The sequence below is a fragment of the Macaca fascicularis genome, chromosome 8 (genome assembly GCF_037993035.2).
Source record: "Macaca fascicularis isolate 582-1 chromosome 8, T2T-MFA8v1.1".
NCBI lineage: Eukaryota > Metazoa > Chordata > Mammalia > Primates > Cercopithecidae > Macaca > Macaca fascicularis.
The window spans coordinates 67,162,862-67,188,625 of record NC_088382.1 but is presented as its reverse complement, the minus strand read 5'-3'; the positions used below and the strand labels follow the sequence as shown (position 1 = coordinate 67,188,625).

The window sequence follows — 25,764 nt, the reverse complement described above, 5'->3', positions numbered from 1 at the left end:
TTAACGAGCACTTTGAAAATGAGACACTGCTTTATCACAAAACATCAGTTTGTTTTCAGATAGCACCTTTTACTTTATCTTAAACTTCAAGTAACACTAAAGGCAGGTATAAAATTTATTTTTAGCAAAAGAGAGTACAGATTTAACAAAGGTTGAAAAACATCTCAATTGTTCAATTAATCTTTACTGAATATCTGCTTTCTGAAAGACACTATACTGAACACTAAAAATACAAGAGTCAATAAGACAGTCTACCCCCAGAGAGCTTCCCATCTAGAAAGATATAAATAGGTTACTTCAATATTGCATGATAAATGCTAAAAAAGAGACTAAAACACAAAAATTTCCAATCTAAATTACCAACTGGATGACGGTATTAAGAGACGACTGACTCTGAGTAACTTTCGGTGTTCACAATGACTAGCTTTTGTGTCACGGACTTCCTGTAGTTTAGTGGATTCCAGTCCTCACAGTTATCATCAGTTCTGTTTCACAGATGAAGCTAAGATGGGCTACATAAGATGTGCAAAGTCATACAGCCACTAGACAAAAACACTCACAGTGGAATACAGGTCTGTCTGACTTCACAGTTTAAGCTCTATTCCATTACCCTACACTGTTAATCAAGAGTATTTAAATGAATAAAAGAGTAAATTAATTCTCACTTAAAAGAAACTTGCATATGATAGCTTTTTTGTTTGTTTGTTTTGTTTTGTTTTTTTAAGTGAAGACGAACCCGGGTGCGGTGGCTCACGCCTGTAATCCCAGCAGGTTGTGGGGAGGCCGAGGCGGGCGAATCACCTGAGGTCATGAGTTCATGACCAGCCTGGCCAACATGGTGAAACCTTGTCTCTGCAAAACTACAAAAAGTAGCTGGGCATGACAGCGGGTACCTGTAATCCCAGCTACTCGGGAGGCTGAGGCGAAGAATTGCTTGATCCCGGGAAGCAGATGTTGCGGTGAGCCAAGATCGCGCCACTGCACTCCAGCCTGGGCGATCGAGCAAGACTCCGTCTCAAAAAAAAAAAAAAAAAAAAAACCATTAAAATAAAATAAAATGGAAAGAAAAGCAAAGACCAAACAGAAGCAGGTAAAAATAGTAATATAAGCATAACTCATTTCATTGCACTGTGCTTTGCAGATACTGAGTTTTTTCTAACTTGAAGGTTTGTGGCAACCCTGCACTGTGTCAGACTCTTAGCACTATTTTTCTAGTCGCATGTGCTCCCTTCATGTCTCTGAGTCATACTTTGGTAATTCTCACAATATTTCCTTTTTTTTTTTTTGAGATGGAGTCTCGCTCTGTGGCCCAGGCCTGAGTGCAGTGGCCGGATCTCAGCTCACTGCAAGCTCCGCCTCCCGGGTTTATGCCATTCTCCTGCCTCAGCCTCCCGAGTAGCTGGGACTACAGGTGCCCGCCACCTCGCCCGGCTAGTTTTTTGTATTTTTTAGTAGAGACAGGGTTTCACCGTGTTAGCCAGGATGGTCTCGATCTCCTGACCTCGTGATCCGCCCATCTCGGCCTCCCAAAGTGCTGAGATTACAGGCTTGAGCCACCGTGCCCGGCCAATATTTCCAGTTTTTACTATGATATGCCTGTTACAGTAGTCTGTGATCAGCAATCTTTGATGGTATGACTGTAATTATTTAGGGGCACCAAAAACTGGGCCCACCTGAGATAGCAAACTTAATTGATCAATGTTGTGTGTGTTCTGACTGCTCCACTGACCAGCCAATTCCCCATCTCACTCCCTCTTTTGGGGCCTCCTCATTCCCTGAGACAGGACAATCATTAAAATTAGGCCAATTAATAACCCTACAATGGCCCCTGTGTGTTCAAGTGAAAGGGAAGAGTCCCAGGTCTCACGTTAAATCAAAAGCTAGAAATCATTAAGCTTGGTGAGGAAGGCATGCCAAAAGCAGAGACAGGCTGAAAGCTAAGCCTCTTGCACCAGTCATGTTGTGAACGCAAAAGAAGAAGTTCTTGGAAAAAATTAAAAGTGCTATTCCACTGAACACACAACAGATAAGAAAGCAAAACAGCCTTATTGCTAATTGGATAGAAGCTCAAATCAGTCACAACATTCCCTTAAACTAAAGCCTAGTCCAGATCAAGACCTTAACTCTCTTCAGTTCTATAAAGGCTGAGAGGAGAAACTGCAAAAGAAAATTTTGAAGCTAACAGGTGCTGTTCATGACGTTTAAGGAAAGAAGCTATCTCCAGAAAACAAAAACGCAAGGTGAAGCAGCAAGTGCTAAGGCAGAAGCTGCAGCAAGTTATCCAAAAGATCTAAGATCACAGATAAAGGTGGTTACATCAAATAATGGAGTTTCAATGTAGATCAAACAGCCTCCTATTGGAAGAAGATGCCATTCAGACATTTCACAGTTATAGAAGAGAAGTCAATTCCTGGTTTCAAAGCTTCAACAGACAGGCTGACATTCTTGTTAGAGGCTACCTTGAGTTAATTTTTACACATGGTGAAAGGTAGGTAATCAATTTCATTCTTCTGCAGATGGCTGGCCAGTTTCCTAGCACCATTTATTTTTGTCAGTTTTGTTGAAGACAGCTATAGATGTGTGGCATTATTTCTGGGTTCTCTGTTCTGTTCCATTCCTCTATTTGTTTTTGTACCAGTATCATGCTGTTTTGCTTACTGTGTCCTTATAGTATAGTATTAAGTCAGGCAATGTTATGCCCCTGACTTTGTTCATTTTGCTTCGGATTGCTTTAGCTACTCAGGCTCTTTTTTGGTTCCATATACATTTTAGCATAGTGTTTTTCCAATTCTATGAAAAATGACATCTCTAGTTTGACAGGGACAGTGATGAATCTGTAGATTGCTTTGAGTAGTATTGCCATTTTAATGATACTGACTCTTTCAATCCATGAGCTGAGAGGTTTCCATTGGTTTGTGTCATCTATGATTTATTTTAGCAGTATTTTGTAGTTTTCCTTGTAGAGCTCTTTCATTTCCTTGGTTAGGTATATTCATAAGTATGTTTTGTCTGTGTGGCTGTTACAAATGAGATTACATTCTTGATTTGGCTCTCAGCTTGAACATTATTAGTATATAGAAATGCTGCTTTTATATACACTGGTTTTGTATCCTGAAATCTTGCTAAAATCATTTATCAATTTTAACAGCCTTTTGGCAGAGTCCTTAGATTTCCTAAGTACACAATCATGTCATCAGCAAAGAACAACAGTTTGACTTCTTTTCCTATTTGGATGCTTTTTGTTTCTCTTGGCTAACTGCTGTGGCTAGCACTTCCAGCACTACGCTTAATAGGAGTGGTGAGAGTGGGCATCCTTATCCTGTTCTCAAGGGGAATGTTTCCAGTTTCTGCCCATTCAATATAGTGTTGGTTGTGGGTTTGCCATAGATGGTTCTTAGTATTTTGAGGTATGTTCCTTTGATACTTTATTTCTTGAGGGTATTTATCATGATGAAATGTTAGATTTCATTCAAAGCTTTTGCTACTTCTATTGAAATAATCACATATTCATTCTTAATTCTACTTATGTGGTGAATCACATCTACTGATTTGCATAAGTCAAACCATCTGAGGAATAAAGCCTACTCGATCATGATGAATTAACTTTTTGATGTGCTGTTGAAATTGGTTTGCTAGTATTTTGTTGAGCGCTTTTGTGTCTATGTTTATCAGGAATCCTGGCCTGTAGTTTTCTTTTTTCAGTGTCTTTACCAGGTTTTGGTATCAGAGTGATGCTGGCTTCATAGAATGAGTTAGGGAGAGGTCCCTCCTCCTCAACTTTTTCGAATAGTGTCTATAGAATAATGGTACCAGTTCTTCTTTACACCTCGGGTAGAATTCGGCTGTGAATCCATCTGGTCCAGGAATGTTTTGTTGTTCAGCAGGTTTTTCATTACAGATTTAATTCTGGAACTCAACAATGGTCTGTTCAGTGTTTCAGTTTCTTCCTGATTCAATCATGGGAGACTGTGTATTTCCAGCAATTTATCCATTTCCTATAGATGTTCTACTTTGCATGCATAGAGGTATTCATAACAGTCACAGAGGATCTTTTTGTATTTCTATGGAATAGGTTGTAATGTCACCTTTGTTGGTTCAAATAGTGCTTATCTGATTTTCTCTTTTTTTTTTTTTTTTTTTTCTGCTAATATAGCTAACAATCTATCAATTCACTTTATCCTTTCAAGGAACAAACTTTTGGTTGTGTTGAGTCTTTGCTAGGGCTTGGGGGTCTAACCTTCATTCTATTCAGCTCTGGTTTTGTTATTTCTTTCCTTCTGCTAGTTCTTGTTCTTGTTTTTCTAGTTCTTCTAAGTGTGATGTTAGAATGTTAATTTGAGGTCCAACGTTTTCAAGGAGGTGTTTAGTGCTATATACTTTCCTCTCAACACTGTTTTTGCCGTACCCCACAGATTTTGATATGTTGTGTCTCTATTGTGGTTGGGAACAAGCCCCCCCAAATCTGGCCATAAACTGGCTCCAAAACTTTCCATAAACAAAATCTCTGCATCACTGTGATATGTTCATGATGGCCACCCTGGAAGGTTGTGGGTTTGCCGGAATGAGGGCAAGGAAAACCTGGCTCGCCCAGGGCAGAAATCCACTTAAAGGCATTCTAAAGTCACAAACAATAGCATGAGCGATCTATGCCTTAAGGGCATGCTCCTGCTGTTAACTAACCCAACATATTCCTTTAATTTGGCCCTCCCTTCATTTCCCAGAAGGGATACTTTTAGTTAATTTAATATCCATAGAAACAATGCTAATGACTGGCTTGCTGTTAATGAATATGTAGGTACATCTCTGTTTGGGGCTGTTGAAGGCTGTGAGACCCCTGATTTCCCACTTCACACCTCTATATTTCTGTGCATGTTGTCTTTAATTCCTCTAGTGCTGCTGGGTTAGGGGCTCCCCGACAAGCTGGTCTCGGCAAGTGGCATCCATCGTGGGGACTCGGATTCAGGTTGAAGGGTCACGGGAGCGATGGTTGGAGAATGTGGAACTAGCTGGAGGACACCCGAGTACTCTTAAAGCAATCCCCATGGTGAGTAAGAAGGGGAGCTCAGGAGCATCAGGGTAACAATGGGACAAGTGTGGGCTGTGATTCGTTTCACCTTGGAACTTTTCACACTAATGAGGAGGAGGAAGGAGAGTATAGTGAAGTAACAGAAGAGGTTACAGACCGTGTTTATTTATTAGCTAAAGCTAAAGCGGCAAAGGGAGGAGAGGCTCATCCCTACCATTCTGTACCCCCTCATTATTATTTTGAAGAAAAAGATCCTCCAGATCTTTCTTTCCTGGAAGACAATGGATGAAAAGTAGTTGCCCCAGTGACTCTTCCTGCAGCACCTCAAGCGACGGCTCTTAGTTCTATTCAGGTAGGAATTCAGCAAGCTAGATGAGAGGGTGATTTAGAGGCTTGGGAGTTCCCTGTTAGAATACATCCCCCAGATCAACAGAGAAATATCATAGCTACATTTGAGCCTTTTCCTTTTAAATTACTCAAAGAATTTAAACAAGCTCTAAATCAACATGGAACAGGTTCTCCTTTTGTAATGGGACTGTTAAAGAATGTTGCTGTTTCCAGTCGGATGATTCTAACTGACTGGGACGCTCTTACTTGAGTTTGTCTAACTGCTGCTCCGTTCTTACAATTTAAAATTTGGTGGGCAGATGAAGCTTCCATTCAGGCTGCTCGCAATGCCAAGGCCCACCCTCAAATTAACATAACTGCAGACCAACTTTTGGGGGTTGGTGGCTGGGCTGGTTCAGATGCACAACTGGTCATGCAGGATGATGCCATAGAACAGCTTAGATGAGTGTGTATTAGAGTTTGGGAAAAAATCACTTCAGGTGGAGAACAATATCCTTCCTTTAGCACTATAAAACAGAGATCCAAAGAACCATATATCGATTTTATAGCTCGGTTACAGGAGTCTCTTAAAAATGTGATTGCAGATTTGACTGCTCAGGATATACTGTGCAGTTATTAGCTTTCAACAATGTTAATCCTGATTGCCAAGCTGCTCTGCGACCTATCAGAAGGAAAGCACATTTAATTAATTATATCAAGGCCTGTGATGCTATCGGAGTAATCTGCATAAAGCTACTCTGCTAGCACAGGCAATGGTAGGACTGAGAGTGGATAAAAGAAATACTCCATTTCCTGGAGCTTGTTTTAACTGCGGGAAGCATGGTCATACTAAAAAAGAATGTAGAAAAAAATCAGCTAGTCAGGCCACCAGATAGGGGAAAAGAGAAAACTGCTGATCCTGAAATATGTCCAAAATGTAAAAAAGGAAAGCATTGGGCTAATCAGTGTCACTCTAAGTTTGATAAAGAAGGGAACCCGATTTTGGGAAATGCCATGAGGGGCCTGTCCTGGGCCCCATTCTAAAATGGGGCGCTTCCAGCTCAGGCCATTCTCTTACCCCTGTACAATGTCTGTCCCCCGCCACAGCCAGTAGTGCCACAGTAGATTTATGCTGCACAAAAGCTGTGAGCCTTCTGCCTGGGAACCCCCACAAAAGGTCCCAACAGGAGTCTGTGGACCCTTGCCAGCAGGGACAATAGGATTACTTCTAGGAAGGTCTAGTTTAAATTTCAAAGGGGTACAAATACATACAGGAGTCACTGATTCAGATTACAATGGGGAAATTCTAATTGTTATACCTACTTCTGTTCCCTGGAAAGCAGAGCCAGGAGAGCGCATAGCACACCTCTTGATTGTGCTGTATGTGGGAATGGGAAAAAGTGAAGTCAAATGAACAGGAGGATTTGAAAGCACAAATAAACAAGGCAATGCAGATTATTGGGTAAACCAAATTACTGATAAACGTCCTATCTATGAAATAACTATTCAGGGAAAGAAATTTAAAGGTTTGGTAGACACCGGAGTGGACATTTCAATAATTTCTCTACAGCATGGCCATCCACGTGGCCAATTCAACCCACTCAATTTAACATAGTTGGAGTTGGTAAAGCTCCTGAAGTATAGTTATATTTTACATTGTGATGGGCCCGACAAACAATCTGGGACTATTCAACCAATTAAGACTACTGTACCTATAAATCTATGGGGAAGAGATTTATTACAACAATGGGGAGCACAAATTCTAATTCCAGAACAATTATAGCCCTCGAAGTCAACATACAATGCATGAAATGGGGTATGTTCCTGGTATGGGGCTAGAAAAAATTTGCAAGGTTTGAAAGAACCGCTTCAAGCGGAAAGAAAAAACTCCTGCCAAAGATTAGGATATCATTTTTGAAGGCAGCCATTGTTAAGCCTCCAGAACCTATACCTTTAAACTGGTTAACAGATAAGCCAATTTGGATAGAACAATGGCCACTAAGTGAAGAGAAACTGGAGGCTTTAGAGAAATTAATTACTGAACAATTAGAAAATGGACACATAGTTCCAACATTTTCCCCTTGGAATTCTCCAGTTTTCGTAATTAAGAAAAAATCAGGTAAATGGAAAATGTTAACTGAATTAAGAGCTGAATCAATTCAGTTATACAACCTATGGGAGCATTACAGCCAGGATTGCCTTGTTATGCTATAATTCCAAATATTTAGCCTAATTAAAATAATCACAGATTTAAAAGACTGTTTCTTTACCATCCCTTTAGCTAAGCAAGACTGTGAATGATTTACATTTACAATTCCTGCAGTAAACAACCGGCAGCCTGCTAAGCATTTTCATTGTTTTACAGATGGATCTAGAAATGGTAAAGTTTCTTGTTCTGGCTCAAAAAGTAGAGTTTTCCAGACGCCCTTACTTCAACTCAAAAAGCAGAGCTTGTAGTTATAATTGAGATATTGACTGCTTTTGATATGCCTATTAACGTGATTTCTGATTCTTCATATGTGGTTCATTCTACATAGTTAATTGAAAATGCTCAGTTACAATTTCATACAGATGAAATGATAACTTTATTAACCCAACTGCAAACAGCAGTTAGAAGTAGAATGCACTCTTTCTATATCATTCACATTAGGGCTCATACACCTCTTCCAGGACCTTTGACTGAAGGGAATCATGGCTGATCACCTAGTTGCTAATGCGGTATCTAATGGTAGACACTTTTGCAATTTAACCCATGTTAATACCTGTGGTCTCAAACGCAGATACAGCATTACCTGGAAAGAAGCTAAAGCTATTATCCAGCAAAGCCCAACTTGCCAAATGGTACATTCCTCACCTTTTACAGGAGGAGTTAATTCTCTAGGATTGGAACCTAACTCTCTTTGGCAAATGGATGTCACACATGTTCCCGCGTTTGGGAGACTAGGTTATGTACATGTATGTGTGGACACCTTTTCTCACTTTGGGCTACAGGCCAAACAGGAGAGTTTTCTGCCTGTGTTAAACATCATCTTTTGCAGTGCTTTCTGGTGTTGGGCATTCCAGCTTCTATTAAAACAGATAATGCCCCAGGTTATACTAGCCAAGCTCTAGCTACTTTTTTCTCTATGTGGAATATTAAACACATTACTGGTATCTCATACAATTATCAAGGACAAGCCATAGTGGAAAGAATCAATCTCTCCCTAAAACAGCAGTTGCAAAAGCAGAAAGGGGGAGCATAGAATATGGAACACGACAGATACAACTGAATCTAGCATTATTAACTTTAAATTTTTTGAGCCTGCCCAAAGGCCAGATGTTATCAGCAGCTGAACAGCATCTACAGAAACCAGCTGCAAAGACAAAAGCAGAACAACTGATTTGATGGAGAGATCTGATAACAAAAAGTTAGGAAATAGGTAAAATAATAACTTGGGGTACAGATTATTATTGTGGTTCTCCAGGCCAAAATCAATAGCCGATTTGGATACCATCAAGACACCTGAAACTTTATCATGAGCCAGATGCCAAGGAAGAGATTCCAGAAAGATCCTGAGGACCCCCCAGTTGCAGCCATGTTGAGACTGACGCTGAGGAGGACCCCAACTGTCACAATCAACACCCGTCGAACACAGCCACCCACCTGGGGACAGATCAAGAAGCTGTCACAGAGTGCAAACAAAATCTGAGGAAAGCAGGACAACCAGTCACAACGAGTAATTTAATGGTAGCTATGATAGCGGTTATCACTACTGTCATGAGTATTCCTTCAATAAGCGCTGACACAGAGAACAATTATACTTATTGGGCATATTTATCAATCTTTGCTGGCAATAATACCTAGATGTAATCATTCTATGACACAGTTACACATGCTTTCTGATCTCAGTATTTACCATAATAAATCTGCTCCTATAATTGAAGCATACCACCCTCAAAAACCTATTTGTAAATAAAATTGAACCTGACCAGAAAAAAATGAACATACTTGTTTAGGAAGATTGCATTGCAGAACAGGTAGAGGTGCTGCACGACGATTCATCTGGAATCATTATTAATTGGTCCCCAAGGGGATTTAGCTTGAATTGCACCTCTCAGTCTGCATGTCGCGGCCACACTATGTTCAGCTGGTCTGAACAAAATGGTCAGATGGTAGATATAATAAGAAGTACGGCAAGAGTTCCTATTATCTAGAGCCATGGCAGTACAGTGGCACCTCAACCTCAAATGATATGGCCCACTCTAGGAGCTTAACATAAGGATTTGTGGAAACTATTAAGTGCTCTTAAAGATAAGATCAAAATTTGGGAAAGAATAAAAAAGCATCTAGAAGGACACTCTACAAACTTCTTTTTGGATATTGCAAAATTAAAAGAACAAATATTTAAAGCATCCCAGGCACACCTGACCTTAACGCCAGGCACTGGAGTGCTTAAAGGAGCTGTAGACAAATTAGTAGCTAGTAACCCATTAAAATGGATAAAAACACTTGGAAGCTCTGTAATTTCAATGATGATTATGCTTTTAATCTGTGTTGCTTGTCTTTGTATAGTCTGCAGATGTGGATCCTGACTCCTGCGAGAAGTAGCTCACTGTGACAAAGCTGCCTTTGCTTTTATCGATTTGCAAATCAAAGAAGGGGGATATGTTGGGAACAAGCCTCCCAAAATCTGGCCATAAACTGGCCCCAAAACTGGCCATAAACAAAATCTCTGCAGCACTGTGACATGTTCAAGATGGCCATAACACCCACACTCAGGTTGTGGGTTCACCGGAATGAGGGCAAGGAACACCTGGCCCGCCCAGGGCAGAAATCCACTTAAAAAGCATTCTTAAGCCACAAGCAATAGCATGAGTGGTCTGTGACTTGAGGACATGCTCCTGCTGCTGTTAACTACCCTAACCTATTCCTTTAATTTGGCCCATTCCTTCGTTTCCTATAAGGGATACTTTTAGTTAATTTAATATAGAAACAATGCTAATGACTGGCTTGCTGTTAATAAATATGTGGGTACATCTCTGTTTGGGGCTCTCAGCTCTGAAGGCTGTGAGACCTCTGATTTCCCACTTCACACCTCTATATTTCTGTGTGTGTGTGTCTTTAATTCCTCTAGTGCCGCTGGGTTAGGGTCTCCCTGACTGAGTTTGTCTCAGCAGTTGTCACGTATTTCAAAGAATTTTTATGTTTCTGCCATGATTTACCTGTTTGCCCGAAAGTCATTCAGAAGCAAGTTGTTAAATTTCCATGTAATTGTGTGGTTTTCAGAGATATTCTTGATATTGGCATCTATTTTTATTCCACTGCGGTCCAAGAGAATGGCTGGTATGAGTTTTGATTTTCTGAATTTATTGTGACTTGCTTTATGTTGAGTGTGCAGTTGATCTTGGAGTATGTTCCATGTGCAGATGAGAAGAATATATATTCTGTGGCTGATAAGTGGAGTATTCTGTAGATGTCTTTTAAGTCCAACTAGTCAAGTGCTAAGTGTAAGTCCAGCATTTCTTTGTTAATTTTCTGCCTCAATTTGTCTAATGCTTTCAGTGGACGTTGAGTCCCCTGCTACTCCTGTGTGGCTAAGCCTTTCTGTAAGTCTAGAAGTACTTGTTTTATCAGTCTGGGTACTCCAAAGTTGCGTGGGTATATATTTAAGATACTGAAGTCTTCTGTTGAATTGAACCCTTTATCATTATGTAATGCCCCTCTCAGTCCTTTTTTACTGTTGCTGATTTACAATCCATTTTATCTTACCTAAGAATAGTGATCCCCTGCTCTTTTTTGTTTTCTGTTTACATGGTAGACTATTCTCTAGCCATTTACTTTGAGCCTATGGGTATCATTATGTGTGAGATGAGTTTTTTGTTTTTTTTTTTAATTTATTATTATTATACTTTAAGTTCTAGGGTACATGTGCATAACGTGCAGGTTTGTTACATATGTATACTTGGGCCATGTTGGTGTGCTGCACCCATCAACTCGTCATTTACATCAGGTATAACTCCCAATGCAATCCCTCCCCCCTCCCCCCTCCCCATGATAGGCCCCGGTGTGTGATGTTCCCCTTCCTGAGTCCAAGTGATCTCATTGTTCAGTTCCCACCTATGAGTGAGAACATGCGGTGTTTGGTTTTCTGTTCTTGTGCTAGTTTGCTAAGAATGATGGTTTCCAGCTGCAGCCATCCCATTACTGGGTATATACCCAAAGGATTATAAATTATGCTGCTATAAAGACACATGCACACGTATGTTTATTGCAGCACTATTCACAATAGCAAAGACTTGGAATCAACCCAAATGTCCATCAGTGACAGATTGGATTAAGAAAATGTGGCACATATACACCATGGAATACTATGCAGCCATAAAAAAGGATGAGTTTGTGTCCTTTGTAGAGATGAGTTTCTTGAAGACAGAAGATGGACAGATCTTTTTTTTTTCGTTGGACTTGCCACTCTGTGCCTTTTAAGTGGAGCATTTAGGGCATTTACATTCAAGATTGACATTGATATGTGAGATTTTGATCCTATCATGAAGTTGTTAGCTGGCTGATTTACAGTTTCTATTGTGTGGCTGCTTTGTAGAATCTGCAGGCTCTTCTCTTATGTGTGTTTTTGCGGTAGTAGATAATGTTGTATTGTTTCTACTTTTAGAACTCTCTTAAGGATCTTTCGCAAAGCTGCTCTGGTAGTAATGACTTCTCTTAGTGCTTGCTTGTCTAGAAAAGATTCTCTTTCTCCTTCACTTATTAAGCTTAGTCTGGTGGGATATGAACTTCCTGGCTGGAACTTCTTTTCTTGAAGAATGCTGAAAATAGGCCCCTAAACTCTCCTGGCTCCTAAGGTTTCTGCTGAGAAGTCTACTATTGCCTGATGGGGTTTCCTTTGTATGTGACTTGCCCTTTTTCTCAAGCTGACTTTATGATTTTTTCTTTAGCATTGATTGACCTGGGACAGTCTGGTGATAATATGCCTTGGTGATGTTCATTTTGTGTATTACCTTGCAAATTTCTTCTGTATTTCTTGTGTCTGGACACTTACATCAAGCAAGATTAGGGGAATTTCCTTAAATTATTCCCTCGAATATAGTCTCTAGGTTGTCTGCTTTTTCTCCTTCTCTTGCAGGAGTGGCAGTAATTTGTAGATTTGCTCACTTTACACAATCCCGTATTTCTTGACGACTTTGTTAATTTATCAAAATTCTTTTTCACTTTTGTCTCATTCGGTTAGTTAAAAAAAATTAGTCTTCAAGTTCTGAAATGTTTCCTTCTGTTTGATCCAGTCTACTGACAAAAAGTTACAATTATATTTTGAAATTCATTGAGTGAAGTTTTCAATTTCCGAAGCTCTGACTAATATCTTTTTTCATTTGTCTGTTGAGATGGAGTCTCCCTCTGTCACCAGGCTAGAGGGCCGTGGTGCTATCTCAGCTCACTGCAACCTCTGCCTCCTGGGTTCAAGCAATAATCCTGCCTCAGCTTTCCGAGTAGCTGGGATTACAAGTGCCCACGACCACACCCAGCTAAGTTTTGTATTTTTAGTAGAGACGGGGTTTCATCATGTTGGCCAGGATGGTCTCGATATCCTGACCTCGTGATCCACCTGCATCAGCCTCCCAAAGTGCTGGGATAATAGGCGTGAGCTCTAATATCTTTTTAAGATGTTTATCTCTTCCTTCATTTCCTGGATTGCTTTACAAGTTTCTTTGTGTTGATTTTCAACTTTGTGTTGATCTCACCGAGCTTCTTTGCAACCCATGCTTTGAATTCTTTATCTGTCATTTCTGAGTTTCCATTTTGGCTATTTAAAAACTTTGTTTCACATACCTCTTCTTTTCATTTTCTTCCAAGTAGCTCTTAATTAACAAAACTTTACTGAGCATTTACTATGGGGAAACATGGGAAAATCTATATATGCATGACTCTCAATCCTAGGTTAGGATGACTTAAGAATATAACAGAAAACACACGCATATAAAGAAGAAACTCAACCATGAGAATCACTTGAACCTGGGAGGCAGAGGCTGCAGTGAGCCGAGGTCGCGCCACCGTACTCTAGCCTGGGCAACTGAGGGAAATCGTGTCTCACAGAGGAATGCCTGAAGGGGTGCATGGTGAGCACACTGGGTCAGAGCAGCAGATTCCACTCCAGCCAATCTCCGCAACCACAGGAGGAGCTGCTCTCCCTCCCACTATCACTTTCTGTATATTTGTACACTACAAAACAAAGCATTGTTTTGTAGTGTACAAATATAGAATGCATACTTAGAAGCATTCTAGGACAATGTATGTTTGGAATTTTATAAAATTTTTGCAATCACCTCTTTCAACATTGCCATCTTTCAGATAAAATGAGAACAGGCCTCAATCCAGATACTGAATCAAAATCTTTGGGGGAATAGGACTGAAAGTATATATTAAAAAATAAAACACAAGTTCCTATAATCCTCAAGGTGTGAGAACAACTGTGTTGGACAATAGGAGAAAGAGCACTCTAATGAAGAAAACAATGTGAAGGAAGCACTTGGACATGAAAGCGCAAATGAGCACAGAGTGGAAAGGGATCTTAAAAGATGAGGCTGGAAGGCGGATGGTTCAGAAGTGAGGGGGCTCTGTATGTCACACTAAGGCATTTGAGCCCACAGTGATGACAAAACCACTGAAGATGTTTAAAATAAGAAAGTGACATGACTAGCCATCTGCTTCCACAAAGGAAGAAATGGGACACTGAGTGTGCAGGAGCAGCAGGTCAGGAGGCTGCTGTTCCAGTCCCCATGAGAAAGGAAGGCCTGGAGCTGCTGGAGGATGGAAGAGAGGATCAATTCAAAGAGTACTTGGGATTGGATCTGTCAGGACCAGTCACCAGATGAGGGGGGATTAAGAAATGGGAACGTTCATGAATGATGACAACATTAATCAAGATTGAGAAAAACAGGGAGGAAGAGTAGTTCCAGGAGACGAATGAATTCCACCTCAGACATGCTTAGTTTGAGTGCACCCAGCGGACACGTGTGCACACTCCACATGTGATTTGGGAAGGCTAGTCTGGAGTAATCAAGACAAATGTGAATCTGGAAGTGATGGACACATCTGAAGGAAAGCTACAGAAAAACAAGATGTAAGGCAGAATCCTAAAGACCTGCAAAGGACACATCCAAGGCCAAGTACCAAGAGTAGCAGAGGATCAATCTTCTAAGAAGCATAAGAATGAGTAGAACTGGAGGGTGGGAGCTCAAGAAGCAGTGGTCTCTGTCTAATATCATAGTGATAGGTGAAAAAGTGCTAGCAGCCCTCACTCTCAGCGCTTCCTCGGCCTCAGCATCCACTCTGGCGGTGCTTGAGCGGCCCTTCAGCCTGCCACAGCACCTTGGGAGCCCCTCTATGGGCTGGCTGAGGCCAGAGCCCCCTCCTTCTGCTTGCCGGGAGGTGTGGAGAGGCGCGGGCAGGAACCGGGGCTGCGGAGGCATGAACCGGGCTGCCCACTGCGCTCCCGGGCCAGTGTGAGTTCCAGCAGGCGCGGGCAGGGGCTCCGGGGGCCGCGCACGGAGTGGTCGGCCTACACCACCGGCCCAGGGCAGTGAGCGGCTTAGCACCCAGGCCAGCAGCTGTGGTGGTAGTGCCGGGTCCACCAGCAGTGCCGGCCTGCCAGCGCTACGCTCAAATTCTCACCGGGTTTGGCTGCCTCCCCACGGGGCAGGGCTCCGGACCTGCAGCCCGCTGTGTCTGAGCTCCTCCCAGGGGTGCCGCCCCCTGCTCCGTGGCACCTGGTCCCATCAACAGCCCAAGGGCTGAAGAGTGCAGGTGCGGCTGGGGACTGGCAGGCAGCTCCGCCTGCAGCCCTGGTGCAGGATCCACTGGGTGAAGCCAGCTGGGCTCCTGAATTGGTTGGGGACTTGAAGAACTTTTATATCTAGCTGGAGGATCGTGTGTGCACCAATCAGCACTCTGTGTCTAGCTCAGGGTTTGTGAATACACCAATTGGTACTCTGTATCTAGCTAGCCTAGTGGAGACTTGGAGGACTAGCATTCTGTGACTGTGTCTAGCTCAAGGATTGTAAATGCACCAATCAGCATTCTGTGTCTAGCTCAAGGTTTGTAAACACACCAATTGGTACTCTGAGCTAACTAGCACTCTGTGACTCTGTGTCTAGCTCAAGGATTATAAACGTACCAATCAGTACTCTGTCAAATCAGACCAATCAGCTCTCTGTAAAGTGGACCAATCAGCTCTCTGTAAAATGGACCAATCAGCAGGATGTGGGTGGGGCCACATAAGGGAATAAAAGCAGGCTGCCCCAGCCAGCAGTGGCAATCCGCTCAGGTCCCCTTCCACACTGCTTTGTTCTTTCACTCTTTGCATTAAATCTTGCTGCTTCTCACTCTTTGGGTCCACACTGCCGTTATGAGCTGTTTACACTCACCACGAAGGTCTGCAGCTTCACTCCTGAAGCCAGCGAGACCACAAACCCACCGGGAAGAACGAACAACTCCAGACGTGCTGCCTTTAAGAGCTGTAACACTCACCAGGATGGTCTGCGGCTTCACTCCTGACAGTGAGACCAGGAACCCCACCAGAAGGAAGAAGCTCCAGACACATCTGAACGTCTGAAGGAACAAACTAGACACATCATCTTTAAGAACTGTAACACTCACCGCGAGGGTCCGCGGCTTCATTCTTGAAGTCAGTGAGGCCAAGAACCCACCAATTCCAGACACATTTTGGTGACCACGAAGGGACTATCGGCTATCGCCACGCGGTGAGACTTTCGCCTATCGCCAGGCAGTGGGACATCGACTATCGCTGAGTGGTGAGCACCAACGGACCCCTTTTGCTTGCCATTCTGTCCTATTTTTCCTTAGTATTGAGGGGCTAAATACCAGGCACCTGTCGGCCAGTTAAAAGTGACTAACGCGGCCTCCAGACTTAAGACATGGGTGTTAGGCTTTCTGGGAATGGGCTCTCTAACAACTCCCAACTCTTCGGAGTTGGGAGCGTTGGTTTGCCTAAAACCAGCTTCTGCTTTTCCTGTACTTCTGGGCTGAGCTGAGGGTCGACTGAGAGGAAAGCCATGCAGCTCTGGGGTCCCGACAACAAGTTGGTTGACCCTGCGGCCATGAGCAGAACTCTCAAAGACCTGTCGCCCAAGTGAGACTCGCCCATCTATTCTATCTACCCTGACCCTTGCCCCCTGGGTCCTAATGCCTGCCAGACAAACATCCTCTTGCCTCTATTCTCTGAGTTTAGTCCTGCTTCTAAAAATCACTCCCTGTCTCTGGTGCTTTTCTAGTTTCTCCTATAAGAATGACTTCTAGTATGAACTCCAGGACTCTGTTACCTTCTTTAGGCACCCAGGCTCACCAATCAGAAAGACATAATTTTTACCCAAATCCCTATTGTAGGGGGTACTATCTGGAATTTTCAGGTCCCTCCTCAGACAAACAGGCCTAACAAAAGCTATTCCTGAAGCTAGGATATGGGGAGCCTCAGCAATTGTATCCTTCCTATTCATATAAGTGAGAACAAAAGGTGTCACTCTTCCAACCCTTGAGAGCCCTTCCCTCCCTCCACTTCATTTTCGGGTAATAACATCTTTATAAGACAAGGGTAAAGTCCCAATACTAACATGAGAATGCTTAGGACTCTAACAGGTACAGGTTTTAAGAATGCGTTGGTAAGGGCCACTAAATCCGATTTTTCTCAGTGCGGTCCTCCGTGTGGTCTGGGTGGACAGGCAAGGGTGCAGGGTTTCAAGAATGTGTCAGTAAGGGCCACTAAATCCAACCTTCCTCGGTCCTCCATGTGGTCTGGGGGAAAAGCTAGTGTTTCTGCTGCTGCGTCAGTGAGCGCAACTATTCTGATCAGCAGGGTCCAGGGACCGTTGCGGGTTCCTGGGCAAGGGTTGTTTCTGCTGCTGCGTCAGTGAGTGCAACTATTCCAATCAGCAGGGTCCAGGGACCATTGTGGGTTCTTGGGCTGGGGGAGAAACAAACCAAAACCGCGGGCGGTTTTGTCTTTCAGATGGGAAACAGGCATCAACAGGCTCACCCTTGAAATGCATCCTAAACCATTGGGACCAATTTGACCCACAAACCCTGAAAAAGAGGTGGCTCATTTTTTTCTACACTACCGCTTGGCCCCAATATTTTCTCTCTGATGGGGAAAAATGGCCACCTGAGGGAAGTACAAATTACAATACTATCCTGCAGCTTGACGTTTTTTGTAAGAGGGAAGGCAAATGGAGTGAAATACCTTATGTTCAAGCTTTCTTTCCATTGAGGGAGAATACACAACTATACAAAGCTTTCAATTTACATCCCACAGGAGGACCTCTTAGCTTACCCCCATATCCTAGCCTCCCTATAGCTCCCCTTCCTATTAATGATAATTCTCCTCTTATCTCTCCTGCCCAGAAGGAAATAAGCAAAGAAATCTCCAAAGGACCACAAAAACCCTCAGGCTATTGGTTATGTCCCCTTCAAGCGGCAGAGTGAGGGGAATTCGGCCCAACCTGGGTACATGTCCCCTTCTCCCTCTCTGACTTAAAACAGATCGAGGCAGACCTGGGGAAGTTTTCAGATGATCCTGATAGGTACACAGATGTCCTACAGGGTCTAGGGCAAACCTTCGACCTCACTTGGAGAGATGTCATGTTATTGTTAGACCAAACCCTGGCCTTTAATGAAAAGAATGCGGCTTTAGCTGCAGCCCAAGAGTTTGGAGATACCTGGTATCTTAGTCAAGTAAATGATAGAATGACAGCCAAAGAAAGGGACAAATTCCCTACTGGTCAGCAAGCCATCTCCAGTATGGATCCCCACTGGGACCTAGACTCAGATCATAGGGACCGGAGTCGTAAACATCTGTTGACCTGTGTTCTAGAAGGACTAAGGAGAATTAGGAAAAAGCCCATGAATTATGCAATGATGTCCACCATAACTCAGGGAAAGGAAGAAAATCCTTCTGCCTTCCTCGAGCAGCTATAGGAGGCATTAAGAAAATATACTTCCCTGTCACCTGAATCACTTGAGGGTCAATTGATTCTAAAAGATAAGTTTATTACCCAGTCAGCCGCGGATATCAGGAGAAAGCTCCAAAAACAAGCCCTGAGCCCTGAACAAAATTTGGAGACATTATTAAACCTGGCAACCTCGGAGTTCTATAATAAGGACCAAGAGGAACAGGCCCAAAAGGAAAAGCGAGATCATAGAAAGGCCACAGCCTTAGTCATGGCCCTCAGACAAACAAACCTTGGTGGTTCAGAGAGGACAGAAAATAGAGCAGGCCACTCAGTAGGCTTTGTTATCAGTGTGGTTTACTAGGACACTTTAAAAAAGATTTTCCAATGAGAAACAAGCTGCCCCCTCATCCCTGTCCATTATGCCGAGGCAATCACTGGAAGGTGCACTGCCCCAGAGGATGAAGGTTCTCTGGGTCAGAAGCTCCCAACCAGATGATCCAGCAACAGGACTGAGGGTGCCTGGGGCAAGTGCCAGCTCATATCATCACCCTCACTGAGCCCCGGGTATGCTTAACCATTGAGGGCCAGGAAACTGACTTCCTCCTGGACACTGGCACGGCCTTCTCAGTGTTAATCTCCTGTCCTGGACAGCTGTCCTCCAGGTCCGTTACTATCCGAGGCATCCTGGGACAGCCTGTAACCAGGTATTTCTCCCACCTCCTCAGTTGTAACTGGGAGACTTTGCTCTTTTCACATGCCTTTCTTGTTATGCCTGAAAGTCCCACACCCTTATTAGGGAGGGATATGTTAGCCAAGGCTGGAGCTATTATCTACATGAATATGGGGAACAAGTTACCCATTTGTTGTCCCCTACTTGAGGAGGGCATCAACCCTGAAGTCTGGGCACTGGAAGGACAATTTGGAAGGGCAAAAAATGCCCGCCCAGTCCAAATCAGGTTAAAAGATCTGAACACTATTACTTACCAAAGGCAATATCTTTTAAGGCCTGAACTCATAAAGGATTACAGGATATTGTTAAACATTTAAAAGCTCAAGGTTTAGTAAAAAATGCAGCAGTCCCTTCAACACCCCAATTCTAGGAGTATGAAAACCAAATGGTCAGTGGAGACTAATGCAAGATCTTAGGCTCATCAATGAGGCAGTAATTCCTCTATATCTAGTTGTACCCAACCCCTATACCTTGCTCTCTCAAATACCAGAGGAAGCAGAATGGTTCACTGTTCTGGACCTCAACGATGCCTTCTTCTGTATTCCCCTGAACTCTGACTCCCAGTTTCTCTTTGCCTTTGAGGATCCCACAGACCAAACATCCCAACTTAGGTGGACTGTCTTGCCCCAAGGGTTTAGGGATAGCCCTCACCTGTTTGGTCAGGCACTGGCCCAAGATCTGGGCCACTTCTCAAGTCCAGGCACTCTGGTCCTTCAGTATGTGGATGATTTACTTTTGGCTACCAGTTCAGAAGCCTCATGCCAGCAGGCTACTCTAGATCTCTTGAACTTTCTAGCTAATCAAGGATACATGGTGTCTAGGTCAAAGGCCCAGCTTTTCCTACAGCTGGTCAAATATCTAGGCCTAATCTTAGCCAGGGGGACCAGGGCCCTCAGTAAGGAACAAATACAGCCTATACTGGCTTATCCTCGCCCTAAGACATTAAAACAGTTGTGGTGGTTCCTTGGAATTACCGGCTTTTGCCAATTATGGGTCCCTGGATACAGCGAGATAGCCAGGCCCCTCTATACTCTAATCAAGGAAACCCAGAGGGCAAATACTCATCTAGTACAATAGGAACCAGAGGCAGAAACAGCCTTCAAAACTTTAAAGCAGGCCCTAGTACAAGCTCCAGCTTTAAGCCTTCCCACAGGGCAAAACTTCTCTCTATATGTCACAGACAGAACAGGTATAGCTCTTGGAGTCCTTACTCAGACTCATGGGACAACCCCACAACCAGTGGCATACCTACGTAAGGAAATTGATGTAGTAGCAAAAGGCTGTCCTCACTGTTTATGGGTAGTTGCAGTGGTGGCCATCTTAGTGTCAGAGGCTATCAAAATAATACATGGAAAGGATCTCACTATCTGGACTACTCATGATGTAAACGTCATACTAGGTGCCAAAGGAAGTTTATGGCTATCAGACAACCACCTACTTAGATACCAAGTGCTACTCCTTGAGGGACTAGTGCTTCAAATACGTACGTGTGTGGCACTCAGCCCTGCCACTTTCCTCCCAGAGGATGGGGAACCAATCTAGCATGACTGCCAACAAATTATAGTCCAGACTTATGTCGCCCGAGACGATCTCTTAGAAGTCCCCTTAGCTAATCCTGACCTTAACCTATATACTGATGGAAGTTCATTTGTGGAAAATGGGATACGAAGAGCAGGTTATGCCGTAGTTAGTGATGTAGTCATACTTGAACCTGGGCCTCTTCCCCCAGGGACCAGTGTCCAATTAGCAGAACTAGTGGCACTTACTCAAGCCCTAGAACTGGGAAAGGGAAAAAAAATAAATGTGTATACAGATAGCAAGTATGCTTATCTAATCCTACATACCCATGCTGCAATATGGAAAGAAAGGCAGTTCCTAACCTCTGGGGGAATCCCCATTAAATTCTACAAGGAAATTATACAGCTACTGCACGCAGTGCAAAAACCCAAGGAGGTGGCAGTCTTACACGCCAAAGCCACCAGAAAGGTGAAGGAGAAAAGGCAGAAGGAAACCGTCAGGCAGATGCTGAGGCCAAAGTTGCTGCCAGGCAGAAACCCCCATTAGAAATACCTATGGAAGGATCCTTGGTATGGAGCAACCCCCTCCACGAGATTAAGCCCCAATATTCCCCGACTGAAGCAGAGTGGGGACTTTCATGGGGGCATAGTTTTCTCCCCTTGGGGTGGCTGGCGACAGAAGAAGGAAAGGTACTTATACCTGAAGCCAGCCAGTGAAAAATAGTTAAAACCCTACACCAAACTTTTCATATGGGTATTGAAAACACTAATCAAATGGCCAAATCCCTATTTACAGGGTCAAATCTCCTCTGGACCATCCGACAGGTAGTCAAAGCCTGCGAGGTGTGCCAAAAGAATAATGCCTTGGTTCATCATAAGGCCGCTTTGGGGGGACAAAGAATAGGTCTGGCAGTCAGACTGGCAGTTAGACTTCACTCATATGCCTAAGTCAAAGGGATTTCAGTACCTGTTGGTCTGTGTTGATACCTTTACAAATTGGAGAAAAGGTTTTCCCTGTAAGACACAGAAGGCTCAGGAAGTGATTAAAGTCCTAATTCATAAAATAACTCCTAGATTTGGGCTTCCCCAAAGCTTACAGAGTGGCAATGGTCCGGTTTTAAAAGCCACGATAACTCAGGGAATTTCCAGGGCGCTAGGGATACAATATCACCTTCACTGCTCCTGGAGGCCACCATCCTCAGGGAAGGTCAAGAAGGCAAATGAAACACTCAAGAGGCACTTAAGGAAACTAACACAAGAAATTCATCTCCCGCGGCCTACTCTTTTGCCCATGGCCCTGTTGAGAATCCGAAATTCTCCTCACAAAATAAGGCTCAGTCCATATGAAATGCTGTACGGACCACCTTTTCTCACAAATGACCTCCTACTTGATCAGGAAATGGCCAACTTGGTCAAAGATATAACTTATCTGGCAAAATATCAACAAAACCTTTAAAACCTACCCGAAGGATGTCACAGGGAAAAAGGAACAGAGTTGTTCCAACCAGGAGATCTAGTGTTGGTCAAATCCCTCCCTTCTACCTCCCCATCTATAGACTCTTTGTGGGAAGGACCATACTCGGTAATCCTCTCTACTCCCACTGCAGTTAGGGTGGCAGGAGCGGAATCTTGGATTCACCACACCCAAGTTAAACTTTGGACATCCCCTGAGGAACCTGCGGGACCATCAGCTCAGGAGTCCCAAGACCAGCCTCGATACACTTGCAAACCATTGGAAGACTTGCACCTCCTCTTTTAGAAGGAAGCATACCAGACTAAAAAGGCTCCTACAACTGATCCTGAGGAAAGATCACTTACTCCTTAAAAAAGATAAGTGAAAACAGCAATTTACTCCTACCTCTAACTCAGACTAGATAAAATGATCTCGTTTTCCAGAGCACCCTGTTTACCTTCCTATTTGCTCTTTGCCTATGTATCCCTCCTGCTTCCTTGGATACCTCATACAATCACCCCTCCTCTTCCACTAGCTCCTAATTATCTCTACAAGACTCTCACCTTAACTCACTATCTGTTAAACCAGTTCAATCCTTCCCTGGCAAATGACTGTTGGCTTTGTATCTCTCTATCAACCTCTGACTACATTGCCACTCCCATTCCCGCAAAAAACTGGGTCTTTACCAACTTGATTTACCCCCCTCATTATGAATGAAAAGACCCTTTCCAACTTCTAAATATGCAATCATTAGCCGACTTCCCCATCTCTGATAGGACCAAGAATACCCTAACAGGATGCACAATCCAACTTTTACGTTCTTACATTTCCAACCTCACCTATTACACAAGCAATGAAAAGCCCATACACAGCCCTGTAACTATGAATACCATCTTAACTTTCCAAGCCCCTTCATGCATCCAATACAACCTGTTATCAGGTCTGCCTCTAGGGCACCTACTACCGCATCAGCGTAATTACACCCTACAACTTCAAGCCCCAACTGATCACAGTAACTTCTGAGTCACCCAAACAGCTCCATTTAGATGGCTTGTCTGCTTCTCAAGGCCCCCCCCCCAAAATCATCACGTCCTCCCTGCTTAACAAACAGTCCAGATTTTGTAATGGCAAACATACTTCCTGCATGACCATTCACCCCTGGACCCCCTGCAGCAGCGCCCCCACCACTAGTGAATGCCTTCTTATCACCTCTTTCAATCACTCTCTCAAATGGTTACTAGTAGATACAAAACGTTTTTTTCTCCAATGGGAAAATAGAACACAGGGAGCCAGTTTGCTCCCAACACTCCTTTCTAGCCGCTCACCAGAGCTACCTTGGCAAGTACTCTAGGAGTATGGGAAAATGAAAACAACAAACTCATACACCTTTTTAACATACATAACCAGTTCTGTCTACCCAGCCAACGTATAGTCTTATGTGGAACATCGACCCTTATCTCCCTCCCCACTAACTGGACAGGCACCTGCGCCTTAGTCTTTCTAAGTCCCAACATTAATATTGCCCCAGGGAATCAGACCTTATCAGTACCCCTTAAAGCTCAAGTCCGTCAGTGCAGAGTCATACAACTAATACCCCTACTTATAGGGTTAGGAATGGCTACTGCTACAGGAACTGAAATAGCTGGTTTATCTACTTCATTATCCTACTACCACACACTCTCAAAGGATTTCTCAGACAGTTTGCAAGAAATAACGAAATCTATCCTACTTTACAATCCCAAATAGACTCTTTAGCACCAGTGACTCTCCAAAACTGCCGAGGCCTAGACCTCCTCACTGCTGAGAAAGGAGGACTCTGCACCTTCTTAGGAGAAGAGTGTTGTTTTTACACTAACCAGTCAGGGATAGTACGAGATGCTGCCCAGCATTTACAGGAAAAGGCTTCTGAAATCAGACAACGTCTTTCAAATTCTTATGCCAGCCTCTGGAGCTGGGCAACATGGCTTCTCCCCTTTCTAGGTCCTGTGGCAGCCATCTTGCTGTTATTCGCCTTTGGGCCCTGTGTCTTTAACCTTCTTGTCAAATTTGTTTCCTCCAGAATTGAGGCCATCAAACTACAGATGGTCTTACAAATGGAACCCCAAATGAGCTCAACTAACACCTTCTACCCAGGACCCCTGGACTGACCTGGTGGCACTTTCCCTGGCCTAGAGAGCTCCCCTCTGGAGGACACTATAACTGCAGGGCCCCTTCATTGCTCCTATCCAGCAGGAAGTACCTAGAGCGGTCATCGGCCAAATTCCCAACAGCAGTTGGGGTGTCCTGTTTAGAGGGGGGACTGATAAGTGACAAAGTGCTAGCAGCCCTCACTCTCAGCACCTCCTCAGCCTCAGCGTCCACTCTGGTGGCGCTTGAGGGGCCCTTCAGCCTGCTGCAGCACTGTGGGAGCCCCTCTCTGGGCTGGCTGAGGCTGGAGCCCCCTCCCTCTGCTTGCCAGGAGGTGTGGAGGGAGAGGCACGGGCAGGAATAAGGGCTGCGCGGGTGGGAACTGGGGCTGCATGCTGCGCTCCTGGGTCAGTGTGAGTGCCAGCGGGTGTGGGTATTGGCTTGGCGGGCCTCACACATGGAGCAGCCAGCCGGCCCCGCCGGCCCAGGGGAGTGAGGGGCTTAGCACCCGGGCCAGCAGCTATGGCGGTTGTGCCGGGTCCCCCAGCAGTGCCGGCCTGCCGGCGCTACACTCAAATTCTCACCGGGTTTGGCTGCCTCCCCACGGGGCAGGGCTCGGGACCTACAGCCTGCCGTGTCTGAGCTCCTCCCCCTGCGGTGGGCTCCCGCATGGCCTGAGCCTCCCCGATGGGTGCCGCCCCCTGCTCCATGGCACCTGGTCCCATCGACAGCCCAAAGGCTGAAGAGTGCAGGCGAAGCTGGGGACTGGCAGGCAGCTCTGCCTGCAGCCCTGGTGCAGGATCCACTGGGTGAAACCAGCTGGGCTCCTGAATTGGTTGGGGACCTAGAGAACTTTTATATCTAGCTGGAGGATCGTATGTGCACCAATCAGCATTCTGTGTCTAGCTCAGGGTTTGTGAATACACCAATTGGTACTCTGTTATCTAGCTAACTTAGTGGAGACTTGGAGGACTAGCACTCTATGACTCTGTGTCTAGCTCAAGGATTGTAAATGCACCAATCAGCACTCTGTGTCTAGCTCAAGGTTTGCAAATACACCAATCAGTACTCTGTGTCTAGCTCAAGGTTTGTAAACACACCAATTGGTACTCTGTATCTAGCTAACTAGCACTCTGTGACTCTGTCTAGCTCAAGGATTGTAAGTGTACCAATCAGCACTCTGTCACATCGGACCAATCAGCTCTCTGTAAAGTGGACCAATCAGCTCTCTGTAAAATGGACCAATCAGCAGGATGTGGGTGGGGCCAGATAAGAGAATAAAAGCAGGCTGCCCCAGCCAGCAGTGGCAACCCACTGGGGTCCCCTTCCACACTGCTTTGTTCTTTCACTCTTTGCAATAAATCTTGCTGCTTCTCACTCTTTGGGTCCACACTGCCGTTATGAGCTGTTTACACTCACCACGAAGGTCTGCAGCTTCACTCCTGAAGCCAGCAAGACCACGAACCCACCAGGAAGAATGAACAACTCCAGACGTGCTGCCTTTAAGAGCTGTAACACTCACCAGGATGGTCTGCAGCTTCACTCCTGACAGTGAGACCATGAACCCCACCAGAAGGAAGAAGCTCCAGACACATCTGAACATCTGAAGGAACAAACTAGACACATCATCTTT

At 44.3% G+C, this 25,764-nt stretch overlaps 1 protein-coding gene and 1 long non-coding RNA gene across 3 annotated transcripts in view; one reads left to right on the top strand and one right to left on the bottom strand.

Moving 5' to 3' along the window:
* The window catches only part of LOC102128875 (uncharacterized), a 196,242-nt gene that overhangs the window by 154,897 nt on the left and 15,581 nt on the right, over window positions 1-25,764 (bottom strand). The window contains exon 1 of one of the 2 annotated variants that reach the window (XR_012416927.1): window positions 894-1,016. The exons of the other annotated variant lie outside the window; for it this stretch is intronic. This is a non-coding gene — a long non-coding RNA (uncharacterized lncRNA). Of the gene's footprint in view, window positions 1-893; window positions 1,017-25,764 lie in introns of those variants that run through there. 2 annotated transcript variants of the gene reach the window in all.
* LOC141407535 (uncharacterized) lies at window positions 14,553-18,747 on the top strand. The gene is given in 3 exon segments (XM_074000129.1): window positions 14,553-14,845; window positions 15,043-15,146; window positions 17,212-18,747. Coding segments are annotated over 3 exon segments (1,851 nt in total). The 3' UTR covers window positions 18,666-18,747.